A 17,115-nucleotide genomic window follows, 5' to 3' on the forward strand; every position below is an offset into this window, starting at 1 on the left:
TACCCGAATGCACCTAAACTATAGCCCATTGCCTCACTTGAAATCCGACCAAAGAATCAAAAAATATATACTTTTTGAATTAGTTCCATATCACAGGTATTTATTAAGTTGACGTTTAAACCATCTAAATGGCATCTTGCTTATCTTAACTCAAAAGTAAAATGTTCCTAAATTACCCGGTTAAAATGTCAATGCCCATTGTTGGCTTGTTTGGCTCGTTGCTCCGCCCCTCGTGTTTGTCGTAAACCTGGCGCCTGGCTAGAGTCAAGACAAGAGCGCCCAAGGCTCCCCTCCTTCTCCAAGGCGACCCATTAGAAATCTCAGACGGACTCACAAGTACTCTTGTAGGTGTCCTGCAATAGAGACACTACGGTCGGACTTGTTCCGCGTTCAGCCAAATTCACCTGCGGGCTAAACCATGTCCTTGAGCCCAAAGCACTCAACTCCTTTCTCAGTGACAGATATTTTAAGCCCGATCGAGGAGACCTACAGAAAGTTTGGAGGCATGGACAGTACAGGGAACCTCGCGTCTTCGCTGGGCGCATACCGACAAACTCAGGTGTCTCAACCAGGCATCCAGCAGCATTCCATGTGCCATAACACCGGGGTGGCGAGCACCTATCACATGCCACACAGCGTCTCCCAATTTTCCAGTGCCATTGGAGGCTACTGTAATGGGAGCATCGGGAATATGGGAGACCTCCCGTCTTACCAAGACACAATGAGAAACGGCGCAGCAGCAACTGCATGGTATAGCGCAAACACCGAACCCCGCTACCCAACAAGTAAGTTGAATAAGTAGCCTATGATGTTACTTTTAAGAAATGCAATTCGTTTTGAATAACTTAAATGTATACCACAACTTGAAATGGTGGATAATTGCATTGCGCACCACGATTAAATTCAAATAATTCTAACCGGTGTCTAATATTCATTTATTTAACTCTGTTCCATTAAAGTTTCTAGATTCATGGGGGCTTCCACAGGGATGAACATGACCGGGATGGGGACGTTGGCAGGGATGGATCCTACCAAATCCATGGTCACCTTACACTCTGCGCCCAGGAGAAAACGACGGGTGTTGTTCTCTCAGGCCCAGGTGTACGAGCTGGAGAGGCGCTTTAAGCAGCAGAAATACCTGTCGGCACCCGAGAGAGAACACCTGGCAAGCATGATCCACCTGACGCCGACCCAGGTAAAAATTTGGTTTCAGAACCACAGGTACAAAATGAAACGCCAAGCAAAGGACAAAGCGAACCAGCAGATTCAACAGGAGAACGGCAGTGTGTGCCCACAGCAACAGTCACCGAGGCGGGTAGCAGTCCCGGTTCTCGTGAAGGATGGCAAACCATGCCAGAACGGGTCAAGCATACCGACGTCTGGGCATCAGCAGGTGCAGCAGCAGCAGAACGTGTCCGGTGGTGCGATGACGGCATCGGGCAGTGCGGTGGTCAATCACCATAACCAGCAGGTGAATAATCCGTTATCATCCGAAGAACTGGAGGAAATGTCCCCCAGTTCCCCTATTCTACACAGCCAGATAAACATGGCTCAGACTGACGCGGGTCTCATCGAGTACACCAATAACATGGTCAGTTCAAACCTGCTTTATGGCAGAACTTGGTAAAAGGGAGAAACCTGCCATTTTACATTTTCATTCTGGAGAACACGTGAAGTGGATTTTAAGACGAACAAAAACATCGGGAAGGACAGTGGTCGTTGGTGACATGGACAACAGAAGCACCATACTTCCTTGACATTTGAGAGGTGCATAGACCACCTATTTTTAAGAAAGTCGACCGTGCGTGTTTTACTTTTGATGAAGAGTATTTGATCAAAATTAGACTCCAAGCACTCGGTGACGGTGTTAAGGGAGTGAAGTTTTATTTGTATGGAATTAAATTCTTTAAAAGGACACATTGAGGGTATCAGGCCAAAGTATTGTAATATTTCGATTAATGAACCTGAACTGTATATATAGTTAACACATTTCATGTGACAGTGATTGTTTTTAAACGAAACATTTGTTCGATCATTTTTTGTAAATTACAAATGTGATTGATGCATAGCATACATAAAAACAAATCACAATCCAGTTTAACTAACAATAAATCGCTTGACATGTAAGCATATCAATTTTGATGAAGACGTTGGCCTAATGCAATTACATTTGTTATTAGTTCTTATCACCCAATTATTGAACGAAAAAGAGTCAACAAATATAAATTCCAATATTTCTTGCCGTTACAAGCAGGCCTGGTTAAGTAAACATATTTAAGCACGTAGTCTATAGCATGATAAAGTCCTAAAATGCAAGACTATTTGCAGGATATTTAAAATTGGACTGCGACTGATTTGGGCAAACAATGTAAGACAAAGATGAAAGGCGAGAATTTCCAAACTACTGTAACAACTGAGCTCAATTGTTTTTTTCAAATTTTCAATAAATATAATTTGTTATTCGTGGGCTCTTTGATTTGAACATTTGAAATATAAGCAAGCAAAAATGCTAACTATTAGTGATAAATTTGCCTACTTTATAATAATAGGGTCCGCATTAAATAAAGGGGCTTCTGTACCTGTGAAACTGGGAAAGACTGATTTATTAAAACCGGTAGGAAATGAAATATGTTTTTTGATTAGGCTATGTAATTATGTCTCAAACAAAGCCGCTATGGAGCTTAGCAACTGCTAAGGAATTTTGAATTGACAAAAAAAACAAAAAAATATTCGAAAATAATTAAACTATTGTCTAAAGATTTGCCATGTTCATGATTTAGGAATATTTAGTTTACATTTTTCAATGAATGCTTCACATCAGAAAGCTTATGGCGATTGTGAGAATTGATAGAGGAATTATGATTTGAAAAATGTAAGGTTTGTGATGCAAATAGCTGAATAGTTTAAATTTGGCCATTTATGAAAATTTGAAATAAAATATGAAGGTAATCTAAATTAGAGGGGTCAATATCAACGTTACAAACAAACTGACAATGACACAATTGTCTTGACTCACTTGTATTTCACAAGTTGTACAGGCATTACTCTTAAAAATTCAGTACATAAGAACATTATTGGTATTATTAAAAGAAAACATCTTATAAGTAAAACAGCCTGAAAGACAAATATAGCGAAAAAAAAAAAATCATATTCGCCTTCTGCCCATCTAAGTCTAAATTTAACTCCAATTGTATCTTCTTGCTGGGGGTGGCAAGGGGTAACTCCGTCCAGAGCTGTATCCCTGTAAAACACAGAAAGGACCAAACCGGTCAGAAGGGCTGCACAGTAAATAAAAGCATAAAGAGCAAAGACGGCAGACATTAGTGGAGTATAGTATGCATAAATTATCTGGAGGTGTCCTCCTTGTCAGGTGGACATGGTCAAAGTCATGTAGTTACCGGTTGTCCTCCACGGTCGTCTCTGCGGTCTCCTCTACGGTCATCCTGACCACGTTGCTGGTGGTAGCCCCCCTGACCCTGCCCCCCTCCATGGCCTCCTCTCTGCAGGTTCTGCTGGTAGGCAGCTCCCTGGGACTGCATCGACCGGTCCCAGCCGTGCCCACCACCACTACTATACTGCTGCCTGTGGGGGAACAAACATTACAATGAATTGTTATTTTGGATTTTAAAATTTATGGACTGTATTCCTACATTGCAATTCGGTTCTTAACTGCCATGTTGTAGAAGATTACTAAAACTACATCACTGCCAATTTGCCTTTGATTCTAAAACGATGCAGATTAGTTCAACATGAAGTTAAAACATCTAGCTAATGAATAGGGCCGGAGAGATACCAGTATCGCAATATTTTTTCAATGGCAAAAATTAAAACACGAAGACTAAAATCTTTGGTCCTTTAAAAACCTACTGTATGTAAAATATGGTGTTCCATAGTTTGGAAAATAAATACATGTGACTGGATGACAACATAACGTTGGTTTCCAACAAAAGTTCAACCCACTTCGTGTTGTTTCCGTGTCGCGATCCTGGTATCGTCCCGGCCCTACTCAAATAAACAAATCAGATTTTGTATTGAATTCCAAAGAAAGTTCAGTCTTTCCTCCTAATTGACAGCTACAAAACACATTTGCCATGCTGGACAATTTGGGCTTTAGGCCTGCATTTGTCCTACCCATTTACTCGGTCTAAATATGTCAGAGCACCAGACCAGGAGCAAAAAGAAAATATATATGTTTCAAGTTCTATTGATGCAGCCTTCAAATTGACCGTGGTGACCTAGCAACATCCCTGCTAATTGGTATAGACCTGGAGATTGAATTCATAACAGAATTTAAAAAAAAAAAGGGCCACCAATTTCACATGATTGAGAGTATAAGAATATTAAATTCATGCCAGAGTATGAAATAAACCATACATTTAAACGTGGCTTGAATCATGAACTGCATTCATCCCTGAAATGAGGACACCACATTTCCTGTGTGTGATGAGCACACAGTGGCTCTCCATGAATAACAACTCAGCAATGTGTCCATCCATAAGCCAAGCCACCGCATCAAGGTCTCATCTCATTCACTACAATAGGCCAAGGGAAAAAGTAGAAACCGTCGTAGAGGGGGCCCATCCCTCATTATTGAACCATGTCACATTCTTCCCCAATGCCAGACTTAACTGAGCACTGGAATCTGTAATCCCTCCTCAAAGTTCCTTATGAGTTGCATTTCGGGTCCCGTTCGTATAAGTAGTTAAAAGAAACTGTTTTCAATTCGCCCACTAATAACTAGTGACCTAAGGTGACAGAGAGCCACAATAGGCCTGGTAGGCCTGAAAAGTTGAACCAAAGAAGCTGATTAGTCTTTCAAGAGGTCTGGAGCCAGAAACAATGGCGGGTCTGTGCGGACACAGTGGCTGTGGTGCAGAAATGTTACCGCTGGAACAGTATTAGTGATGCCTCATTAAGTTGGCCAAACCTCAAGAGAAATTTGTTTAGCACTCCCAAATTCTTAATTCATCTCTAAGCCCCCCCATGGTGCAACCCAGTGGGCTCAACTAATATAGGAAGGCCTGTCATCTACCTGGACATTAAGTGTGACTCCGTAGTCACCACTAAACCACTGGAATATTTTCTACTAACCACATACAGTAGCTGTCAAAAGTTTGGACACACCTACACATTCAAGGGTTTTTCTTTATTCTTACCATTTTCTACAAAGTAGAATAATAGTGAATACATCAAAACTATGAAACACAATTGGACTCATGTAGTAACCAAAAAAAAGTGTTAAAAAAAATCAAAATACATTTTATATTTGATGTTCTTCAAAGTAGCCATCCTTTGCCTTGACAGTTTTGCACTCTTGGCATTCTCTCAACCAGCTTCACCTGGAATGCTTTTCCAACAGTCTTGAAGGAGTTCCCACATATGCTGGCTGCTTTTCCTTCACTCTGCGGTCCAACTCATCCCAAACCATCTCAATTGGGATGAGGTCAGGTGATTGTGGAGGCCAGGTCATCTCATGCAGCACTCCATCACTCTCCTTCTTGGTCAAATAGCCTATACACAGCCTGGAGGTGTGTTTTGGGTCATTGTTCTGTTGTAAAATTAAATGACAGTCCCACTAAGCGCAAACCAGATGGGATGGCATATCGCTGCAGAATGCTGTGGTAGCCATGCTGGTTAAGTGTGCCTTGATTTCTAAGTAAATCACTGAGTGTCACCAGCAAAGCACCTCCTCCTCCATGCGTCACAGTGGGAACCATACATGCGGAGAGCATCCATTCACCTACTGTGTCACAAAGCCACGGCAGTTGGAACCAAAAATCTAATTTGGACTCATCAGACCAAAGGACAGATGTCCACCGGTCTAATGTCCATTGCTCGTGTTTCTTGGCCCAAGCAAGTCTCTTCTTCTTATTGGTGTCCTTCAGTAGTGGTTTCATTGCAGCAATTCGACCATAAAGGCCTGATTCAGTCTTCTCTGAACAGTCGATGTTGAGATGTCTGTTACTTGAACTCTGAAGCATTTAATTTGGGCTGCAATTTCTGAGGCTGGTAACTAAAGAACTTATACTCTGCAGCAGAGGTAACTCTGGGTCTTACTTTCCTGTGGCGGTCCTCATGAGAGCCAGTTTCATCATTACGCTTGATGGTTTTTGCGACTGCACTTCAAGAAACTTTCAAAGTTGACTGACCTTGAGGTCTTAAACTAAATGGACTGTCGTTTCTCTTTGCTTATTTGAGCTGTTCTTGCCATAATATAAACTTGGTCTTTTACCAAATAGGGCTCTCTTCTGTATACCTCGATAGGCTCAAAACGCATTGAGGAAAGAAAATCCACAAATTAACTTTGAACAAGGCACACCTGTTAATTGAAATGCATTCCAGGTGACTACCTCATGAAGCTGGTTTTGAGAATGCCAAGTGTGCAAAGCTGTCATTAAGGCAAAGGGTGGCTACTTTGAAGAATCTCAAATATATTTTGATTTGTTTAACACTTTTTTGGTTACTACACGATTCCATGTGTGTTATTCCTAGTTGATGTCTTTATTATTCTACAATGTAGAAAAAAGTAAAAATAAAAACCCTCGACTGAGTAGGTGTCCAAACTTTTGACTGGTACTGTATATTACACTAAACCTCATATGTAATAATAAAAAAATAAAAAAAAGTACTACCATGGTTAATTTCCTACGCTGCAGTGGGGGCTTTGGAGAAATACTACAACATCAGTTTGTAAAGTGTATATATAAATGCCACTGCCCAGGATGAAAGGCCTTGTGAATACACGCCTATGTATTAAAAGCAGACAATGCCGTAGACTCACCTTGGATATTGCTGTACAGGGTTAGGGTTGAATGGGGGAGGTGCCCCTAGAAGACCCTGCTGCCTGGAATCTGTGACAAAAGAGAGACATTCAGAAAGTGGTTCTGGGGAACCAATGTCCCTAACACGCTACTAACCTATCGAGAGCGACACACCCTTTTAAAAACAGCAATACTTAAGGTGTACCTACCTAAGAATTTGGTTCTGATGAGTTGCCATCAGTGTCACTTTTATACACCTCAGTACATATTGCATAGATAAAACCAGCTAGGAGACTTCTGTTTAGTGAAAATGCTAGTTTGACACAGTGAGATTCCAAGGAATCCATTCCAAAGCAATCCCTTCGAGTGAAAGTTAAATCTGTTGCATGCAATGTTTGCGAATCAAAACGGAAATTCAGGTTTAGCATACAACAGACTGTGTGTAAAAAATGTATTAAAGTTAATTAACCCAGTTCACTTCAGCCTTAACCTCAATATGAAACCCATAGATTTCAATCTAAAAACAGATCAAAAGAAAGTCACAAAGATAAAATTAAGTCCATTCAAGCACTAAACCACAATAGGATTTGAGGTGGGGGGAAAAGAGAGAAAAAATGCTGCATTTGCATTTCTTGTCTCCAGCAAAATGAAATAAGCATTCAGCGGGCAGCATTGTGGATGACTCAAGTACCCCTGGTTCCATCGCGGCGAGCCCCTTCACAAAGCCACACTTTTTAAAAAGTAGCGAGAGCGGCTTCTTCCAGATCCGCTGTTGCCAAGGCAATGACCAGCTGCAAGCCCTGGACTTGTTTGTTTATAGGGGCAGGCCTGGTGAGTGGCTGAGACGGGAGGAGAGGGGGCGGGGTGAAATGAAAAGAACTTCAGCAAAGAAAAGCCAGTCATTTACAAACCTGGATTGGAGGTTGGTGTTAAAAATGTTTGATAGGAGGGGATAGGATATCTGTGGAAATAAGCGTTTGGCCGGCTGGCACAACGAACGTTTCACTTTGAGGCCAATGCGCAATGTTATGGGGAGAGAGTTTAATGTGGTCTGAGATGGCCAAGAGAATATGGACTGGTTAGTCTGACTTGCGGGGTGGAGTAAAATTGACCACAAAGATGTTTGTCAAGTGATTGAAAATTCTACAGATAAGAACTACGTACAATTGAAACATACTAACAACGCATAACGGTTTGTCCAAACAAAGTGATTAGGTTGGATCTGTGGACTTGTAAATCTTGACAGTTAATAATCTTGTGGACCAACAACCTTATTGAGGACCACCCACTCTGGCCCCAATTATACTCCGGTAACATTGTCATCCGTCTTCTGTCCTGATGACCGGCAGTCAGTCAAAGGAGGAAATTACAATTTAGACACCTGTCCATCTCCTTAATTAACAAAGATCTAAAACTCTAGAGCTCCAAGCCATGTGACACAAAAGACAAAACGATTATGCCTAAAATCCCCCAGTACACTTCACATTCCCTGTATTAACCCAAGGGATAAAAACTAGCTCAAACCGACTCCCTTTTTCTTCCAACAGTTGGTAATGTTCGATGCCTAGACCTTTCGGCCTGAAACTAGAATCAACTGAATTCCATGAGAATGCCTTAAAAGTGCAACTTCTAATAATGCAGTGACAAAGTTGCTAGTACAACGTGACTGGACGTCAGAAGACTAATGGCCACCGGCGGTGTCTCTCCGTTGGGTCATTACACAGCAGCTGTTTTCATTAGGCCCAACAAAACCCCGCAGCATGTTTCAGAAGCAGCCGGTTGACACATCACCGCAGGAGGTAGTGGCACGCTGAAAGGGGAAGTTAACTTTGGTTTCAACCCTCTCCAGTCTACCACACATCCAATCAAATGGGATCGTCCCAGAAGGCTTTTATCAGAGGGGCCAGTGTGTCCAGAAGCACTCGACAATCTCATTACCACCCGCAGTCTCCCAGTGCAGCCAGCACCACTAATCAGTAAACAGCGACACAGGAGCCACCCCCAACGCAACACAAAAGGCCCCAACCTGACCAGGGTGATTACTGACAACCTAGTGGATCCTCCCTGAGAGAGACAGTTCACAGCAACAAAAGCCTTTGAGCGCTGAGCTACCTACTGTCCCAGAGTTGTCACATTTTGTAGTCTCGTCTCAATAACTTGTCTGGCTAATTGTGCTGTTGGGACCGATGTCGTCTCACACCATATATAGACTAGTTCATCTGTGCATCCTTTTATAAATTGGTTGACTAAAACTGCTAGATTCTCTTATGGATGGAATGGGAATATATACACACACACACATTTACAATTATTTGATGTAATTTTCCCTCTTACTGACTTAAAGCTGCAATGTCACTTTTGGGGCAATCCGACCAAATTCAAATAGAAAATGTGAGTTATGGATTTAATTCTCATTGAAAACAAGTTATAGATCTGTCACTCATTGAAAGACTAAAAAGAGGCAGATCTGTTTTCTACGTGCGCCATCTCCATGTTTCCCGTTCTTAAGTTCAAATGGAGTCTTTTGTACACCAGCTTCAAACAGCAAAAAAAAAAAAAAAAAGTTATTGAAAAAATATTTGTGTCGTTGGTTATTCAAGACAAGCGTCAAAGGGACAGTATACTAAAATTAAGCAGTTACATTTTATTATTCCTTGTATCGAGTTGTATCGTCAGGATTAGAAGGCCATGAATTTAAAAATCCCACCATTACATAAAGTGACAATTTGAAGAGAAACAGGCCCACAATCACAGATGGGCCAGCGTATTAACCCTGATTGCCTTAATCAAAATAACTAATATAGAAAGAAAGAGGATGAAGTCCGTCCTACGCTGCTAATTGGCAAGTTTACCATCAGGGATGAACAGCAGAGGCCAAGGGAGGCTGCCGCAATCCGAAGAAACCAAAAGCCTTATTTGCATCAAGTGCCACTGGAATAGCCTCTGCTCCCCCACAAGCTATCAGCAGCCAGATGAGATTATTCATCAACTTGCAAATGGGAACATCAAAGTCAAATTGGAGAACTGAGCCGGCGTCCCAAATGGCTCACTATTCCCTGTATAGCGTACTACCTTTGAGCAGAGCCCTGCTATCAGAGGAGCATGGGGCTGAGACCGGGGCCTGGGGACAACCAGGAGCCTCTGATTAGGGGCTAGGAGACCGAGAGAGAACGGCCCCCTCCAGATTACGCCATTCCAACTCCCCAGTGTTGAACAAAAGGGCCATTTAATTGTATAATATATAGTTATTTTTATTCTTAGAAGAGGTACAATATGTCAGCCGAGGACAAAGGAAGTAAAATGTAGCAGCAAGTAAGAAAGTTAAAAAAAACGGCTTTTCAGATCTGAGATTACTGTCCATCTTCGCTAGCTTTTCTATCTTCTATTTCAGATAGTTACTACTCGACACCTGCATTGATCACGTAAAGACTTTTATTATTTAAAAAAAAATGGGAGATGCAGTGATTGCGTTTGTCTAAGGCCTGACTGTGTGTGTGTGTAAGAGGACTTACGTGAGAAGTGACCACCACCACTGTGGGGGGGCCTGCTGTAGTTCCCCTGGTGGTAGTTGCCAGGGGGTGGAGCGTTGCTGTACTGCCCACCTCCCTGCTGCTGTCGGTTAATGCTGTGACTGAAAACATGCAGCGTAAGTCACAGATATTAAATCATCAGCTATAGGCTGTTCCTTAAGCCCCAGCTGCCAGTCAAATAGCTGACTACTGACCCTAATGTGGCCGGCTACTTCATTGAGTAACGCATCAGATGCCTACACATACATTTTTATATATTATAGCTGCTAATACTAACCATTTGCTGTCACATCAACACAAGCAAACTGGGAGAAAAAAAACTAATTTATGCCAGGTTTTCTTAATTACCAGTCTCTGAACACCTGCCCATTTGGCCCCATCAAGGAAAATAACTGTTTAAATTACAGAATTAAGGATTTGGTGGACAAAAACATTTCTGAATATATCATGTTTCTTTGGCAGCATGCATAATTCATTCCTGAACATGCTACAGTCCAGAATCAGCCAGATGTTCAATTACCCAGGTTCCTTAAAGAGGCAATCCGGGATTGGTACATCCATTTTTGGACTTTCCATGAGCTTGGTTCAACTGTATTTACTTTGTAAACAACGTAACAGTAAACAAACAGCCTTCTGTGAATGTCTGACTAAGTTAAAGAGCTTAGATATCATATATCAAAGGGTGACCATTGAAGGGATATCATACAAGTTGGCCTGGCTGCAAGTCTAAAATGGTCAATGCTGTCTAGTCTGAAGAGACGTGCACGTACCCCAGGGCCCTGAAGGCTGACTGGTCCAGATGGACCTGCTGCCGGTTGGAGTTGAAGCCCAGTTGGGGCCTCCAGTTACCCCTACCACGGTTACCCCTCTCCCAGTCTCCAGGCTTCAGCACCTTGGCAGGAATCCTGAGAGACAAGGAGCCATTTTATTTTCCCCCCACAAAACAGTAACAAACAGAACAGAAAACACCACACTGTCATAAAGAGCTCCATGATCCACCAAAAATGAAAAAGACAATGAATACACTATGACTTTGTCAAAGGGGACAGGGAGACATGAGTGATGAATGACAAATATACTGGATTGCGTTCTTTAAAATCACAGACGCGGTGTACAAATTCAATTGAGATCCATTTTAAGGTGTAGCAATAGGTATTTTGATAACATAAGATAAATAACATTGCTTAAAGAACAATGTATCTAAGCACATACAGAAGGTGTAAGATAATATACAGCTCTGACTCAATGGGAACATGTTAATGATAAAACAATGCATTATAATAACTTACTTTGCTCCATGAAGAATGACAGCCTTGAACACAAAGGTCTCTCCAAACTGTGGGTCCTTATATTTCACTCTGCCGAGACAAAAAAGGAATTTACAACAATTCATTTGATGAATAATTGAATTTGAGAGTTTCAAAAAATATATAAACAGTACTTGAGCAGTATTAAGCCTTAGTGAAGACGGAACAAATAATATTTTACAATAACATCCTGGTTAATTCAGATGGATTCCCTTAAAAGTTTCCATTTCGGTAAAACTCCAGGCAAAGCAGACTCCAAGCCTTGCATTGGCAAAGAATTTAATAACCATCCTGTTCCAAGGAGAAATGGCGAGCCAAGGCATTTTAAATCGATCATCAATTCCGTTTTTTGACATGAGCCTTGCTCTACTTCCAGTGTGAATGAGGGAGGCCATGTCCCAAAAGGCACCCGAATCCCTATATCTGGTCTAAAGTAGTGGACTACATATGGAATAGGGTGCCATTTGGGACGCAAACCCACTGAGAATAAGGGAGTCTCAGCTCCTTAGAAGCTGACCCCCAGAGGGCCGAGCAGGTCGTTACATCCAAGGACTTTTTTTTAATCGTGCGGCAAATGAGCATTTGAAGTCGACCACTGAAGAAGGAAAACTTGAAATTTGTTCCAGACAGAAGATGATGACCTTAAATTTCTCCTCCTGGTCGAGGTCAATCACATAACGTAAAGCAGTAATGTGAACTTACAACTATCGCTCTGAGGATTGTTAACTGGCCCTTCAGGTGAACATTTGTAGGAAATTCAGTCTTTGTACAAACGTGCACGTGTCCCAACTGTGAAGACCAACTGGTGTGACTAAGGTAAAAGACCACCCTTACCCAATGGCACTGTTCTGTGCAATGTCCCGTAGCATGGGGATGGGAGACTCCACTGGCCTAAGAACAAAAGCGGTTTCACATAGGTTAGCCATGATTCTCTCCAGAGAAGGATGAATAATGTATCGAAAAGTGTTGAGAAAATAGATGTTCCTTACTTATCTGGTAGGATAGGGTCTCCGTCAAGATTTAATATACCTTGAATTCCATGGCATAGTTCAGCTGGCATCTCGGTGCCCTGAGGTAAAACGGACATAATATTACTTCAAGTTCATTTTAATGTAATGGTTTATGTATTTAGCCAGGATAGTCCAGTCAGTAATTGCCACTGTTTTCAAGGGAGTTCTTAATACTTCTACTACATAAATAAACTCAGTCAACTGTGGTTTTGTCAGCAAACTTAAACATGTGTAAATATTTGTATGAGCATAACAAGATTCAACAACAGACAAACTGAACAAGTTCCACAGACATGTGACTAACAGAAATGGAATAATATGTCCCTGAACAAAGGGCGGGTCAAAATCAAAAGTAACAGTCAGTATTCTGTTGTGGCCACCAGCTGCATTAAGTACTGCAGTGCATCTCCTCCTCATGGACTGCACCATATTTGCCAGTCCCTAGCCCTCACCCTTCAATCTAACAGGTCCCAGACGTGCTCAATGGGATTGAGATCTGGGCTCTTCGCTTGCCATGGCAGAACTGACATTCCTGTCTTGCAGGAAATCACGCACAGAACGAGCAGTATGGCTGGTGGCATTGTCATGCTGGAGAGTCATGTCAGGATGAGCCTGCAGGAAGGGTACCACATGAGGGAGGAGGATGTCTTCCCTGTAACGCACAGCGTTGAGATTTCCTGCAATGACAACAAGTGCAGTCCGATGATGCTGTGACACCCGCCCCAGACCATGACGGACCCTCCACCTCCAAATCGATCCCGCTCCAGAGTACAGGCCTCGGTGTAAAGCTCATTCCTTCGACAATGAACGTGAATCCGGCCATCACCCATGGTGAGACAAAACAGAGACTCGTCAGCGAGCAATTTTTGCCAGTCCTGTCTGGTCCAGCGACAGTGGGTTTGTGCCCATAGGCGACAGTGTTGCCAGTAATGTCTGGTGAGGACCTGCCTTACAACAGGCCTACAAGCCCTCAGTCCAGCCTCTCTCAGCCTATTACGGACAGTCTGAGCACTGATGGAGGGATTGTGTCCTGGTGTAACTCGGGCAGTTGTTGCCATCCTGTACCTGTCCCGCAGGTGTGATGTTCGGATGTACCGATCCTGTGCAGGTGTTGTTACACGTGGTCTGCCACGGCGAGGACGATCAGCTGTCCGTCCTGTCTTAGGCGTCTCACAGTACGGACATTGCAATTTATTGCCCTGACCACATCTGCAGTCCTCATGCCTCCTTGCAGCATGCCTAAGGCACATTCACGCAGATGAGCAGGGACCCTGGGCATCTTTCTTTTGGTGTTTTTCAGAGTCAGTAGAAAGGCCTCTTTAGTGTCCTAAGTTCTCATAACTGTGACCTTAATTGCCTACCGTCTAAGCTGTTAGTGTCTTAATGAGCATTCCACAGGTGCATGTTCATTAATTGTTTATGGTTCATTGAACAAGCATGGGAAACACTGTTTAAACCCTTTACAATGAAGATCTGTGAAGTTATTTGGATTTTTACGAATTATCTTTGAAAGACAGGGTCCTGAAAAAGGGACGTTTCTTTTTTTACTGAGTATATTAGGATGGGTTGATCAAATTGCAGGGATGCTGCTTTCTTGCCATACCTCGTGAGATTCTCCACGGTACAGTTCCTGGATGAAGTCACAGATAGAATGGGACTTCGCCACAAACAGCATATCACTGCCAAGGCTGTTCCTCTTGTCTGAAACAAGAGTGAACACATCAGCTGACTAAGTCAATATTCAAAAGGATTCCTGTAAGGAAGTACTTTACATATTAAACCTATTGATCGGCACTGACAACTGTCATTCAAGAAGACATTGCTTCCTGTGTTCAATTGGTAAACTTCACACATGGAATACTTCAGTAACAAAGTAGTTTTACACATTCATCTTCAAGGAGTGGTTTTCACACTTCAAATATTTCATGAATAAAGTACTGTGACTACCACTGTTAAAACATTCATATTCTGAAGGAGTGGTTTACAATGGTGGCTTGAAGTTAAAGAATCCCATTACTCACTTTCCTCTGGAGAGAGGTTTGGGTAGACTTCAGCCAGGGCTGCCCTGAGCCGGCGCTCATCCACGAAGGGCAGCAATGCAACGCCTACACACAAAGGTGAAAACACATTCAATCTAATGCATTTCAGTGTTCTTTTTACATTAGCAGTAGTGCTTGGGTGTTAGCCGTTCGAAACCCAGAAGAGCAAGCAAAGCACACTGACCTGCATTCAGTGCCATGCCAAGGTGTTCAGGTCAATGGTCAATTAATCTGTTGACTTACCTTGCCAAGCATACTTCTTTCCATTCAAGTCAATGGCAAAGTCGTCAGGGTAGAAATCAATGATTGAGGACTCCTGTTGGAGAACGAGTGTCAGGTTGGGGAATCAGTGACTAACAGAAGCAGCGTAGCAACTAATATGATCGCAACATTGGTCACACTATTATTTGGATAGTACCCCACACAGACAATATAATTTACAGTGAGCTGCAAACGTATTGGGACTGTACTTTCTAAAAAACTAGGCAAGTCAGTTAAGAGACTTATATTTCCTGCACTAACTTTAAACATCAGCTATCTGAGCAGCTAACCGATCGCTGCAGCTGTACATAGCCCATCTGTAAATAGCCCACCCAATCTACCTACCTCATCCCCATATTGTTTTTATTTACTTTTCTGCTCTTTTGCACACCAGTATCACTACTTGAACATCTGCTCATCACTCCAGTGTTAATCTGCTAAATTGTAATTACGTCGCTACTATGGCCTATTTATTGACTTACCTCCTCACGCCATTTGCACACACTGTATATAAGACTCTTTTTTCTATTGTGTTATTGAGTGTACGCTTGTTTATTCCATGTGTAACTCTGTGTTGTTTGCTTCATCTTGGCCAGGTCGCAGTTGTAAATGAGAACTTGTTCTCAACTAGCCTACCTGATTAAATATAAGGTGAAAAAAAGAGAACATATTCTTATTTACAATGGACGGCCTACCCAAGCCAAACCAATTGTGCGCCGCCCTATGGGACTCCCAATCATGGCCGGATGTGATACAGCCTGGATCATGAAACTCCAGCACTTTGGATTTGAAATTATAAAAAATATTTCTAAACACTTCTACATTACCATAATTACACATGGTCCTGAATTAATCATGAAAAATGGTGATACCCAAGACATGCTAACCTCTCACCATTACAATAAAGCCCCACAGTGGTGTCATAATACTCTCAGACAAGGTAACTTTGACATTTTTGGGGGGGTATGATTCAATAAATACACAAAAATATGTAGACACCCCTTCAAATGAGTGGATTCGACTATTTCAGCCACACCCGTTGCTGACAGGTGTATAGAAATCAAGCACACAGCCAAGCAATCTCCAAAGACAAACATTGGCAGTAGAATGGCCTCACTGAAGAGCTCAGTGACTTTCAACGTGGCACCGACATAGGAAGTCACTTCGTCAAATTTCTGCCCTGCTAGAGCTGCCCCGGTCAAGTGTAAGTGCTGTTATTGTGAAGTGGAAATGTCTAGGAGCAACAACGGCTCAGCCGTTTAGTGGTAGGCCACACAAGCTCATAGAACGGAACCGCCAAGGGCTGAAGTGTAAAAATCATCCTCGGTCGCAACCCTCACTACTGGAAGCAACGTCAGCACAAGACCTGTTCCAACATCAGTGCCCGACCTCACTAATGCTTGTGGCTGAAGTACATCGCAGCAATGCACAAATACACTATGACTAACTTTCTCACTCATTCCCGATTCATCCGTAATCATGGTAGCATCCACATTAATGTAGAAGTGTTTATAACATTTATTCTTATTTACAATAAAAGTACTCCAAAATTACACAATACATTACACAGTGTATATACAGTTGAAGTCGGAAGTTTACATTCACTTAGGTTGGAGTCATTAAAACTCGTTTTTCAACCACTCCACAAATGTCTTGTTTACAAACTATAGTTTTGGCAAGTCAGTTAGGACATCTACTTTGTGCATGACAAGTAATTTTTCCAACAATTGTTTACAGAAAGATTATTTCACTGTATCACAATTCCAGTGGGTCAGAAGTTTACCTTTAAACAGCTTGGAAAATTCCAGAAAATTATGTCATGGCTTTAGAAGCTTCTGATAGGCTAATTGCCATCATTTGAGTCAATTGGAGGTGTACCTGTGGATGTATTTCAAGGCCTACCTTCAAACTCAGTGCCAATTTGCTTGACATCATGGAAAATCAAAAGAAATCAGCCAAGACCTCAGAAAAACAATTGTAGACCTCAACAAGTCTGGTTCATCCTTGGGAGCAATTTCCAAATGCCTGAACGTAGCACGTTCATCTGTACAAACAATAGTACGCAAGTATAAACACCATGGGACCACGCAGTCGTCATACCGCTCAGGAAGGAGACGCGTTCTGTCTCCTAGAGATGAACGTACTTTGGTGCGAAAAGTGAAAATCAGTCCCAGAACAGCAAAGGACCTTGTGAAGATGCTGGAGGA

At 42.2% G+C, this 17,115-nt stretch overlaps 2 protein-coding genes across 2 annotated transcripts in view; one reads left to right on the forward strand and one right to left on the reverse strand.

Annotated features, from left to right (window-relative positions):
- The first annotated feature begins 418 nt into the window (after nt 1–418).
- LOC120019605 (homeobox protein Nkx-2.4-like) lies at nt 419–1,627 on the forward strand. The gene is made up of 2 exons (XM_038962946.1): nt 419–785; nt 987–1,627. The coding sequence occupies exons 1-2, from the start codon at nt 419–421 to the stop codon at nt 1,625–1,627; spliced, it is 1,008 nt and encodes a 335-aa protein (XP_038818874.1).
- Nucleotides 1,628–3,002: 1,375 nt separating this feature from the next.
- LOC120019633 (5'-3' exoribonuclease 2-like) overlaps nt 3,003–17,115 on the reverse strand; it is a 30,620-nt gene continuing 16,507 nt past the window's right edge. Inside the window, exons 20-30 of the mRNA XM_038962985.1 lie at nt 14,891–14,963; nt 14,630–14,713; nt 14,212–14,309; nt 12,588–12,667; nt 12,433–12,489; nt 11,581–11,649; nt 11,062–11,196; nt 10,274–10,392; nt 6,782–6,851; nt 3,399–3,582; nt 3,003–3,241 (exon numbers count right to left, since the gene is read on the reverse strand). Coding sequence (XP_038818913.1) covers nt 3,179–3,241; nt 3,399–3,582; nt 6,782–6,851; nt 10,274–10,392; nt 11,062–11,196; nt 11,581–11,649; nt 12,433–12,489; nt 12,588–12,667; nt 14,212–14,309; nt 14,630–14,713; nt 14,891–14,963 — 1,032 coding nt within the window. The 3' untranslated portion in view covers nt 3,003–3,178. The remainder of the gene's footprint in view (nt 3,242–3,398; nt 3,583–6,781; nt 6,852–10,273; nt 10,393–11,061; nt 11,197–11,580; nt 11,650–12,432; nt 12,490–12,587; nt 12,668–14,211; nt 14,310–14,629; nt 14,714–14,890; nt 14,964–17,115) is intronic.

This window comes from Salvelinus namaycush, chromosome 24, assembly GCF_016432855.1.
Source record: "Salvelinus namaycush isolate Seneca chromosome 24, SaNama_1.0, whole genome shotgun sequence".
Classification (NCBI taxonomy): Eukaryota; Metazoa; Chordata; class Actinopteri; order Salmoniformes; family Salmonidae; genus Salvelinus; species Salvelinus namaycush.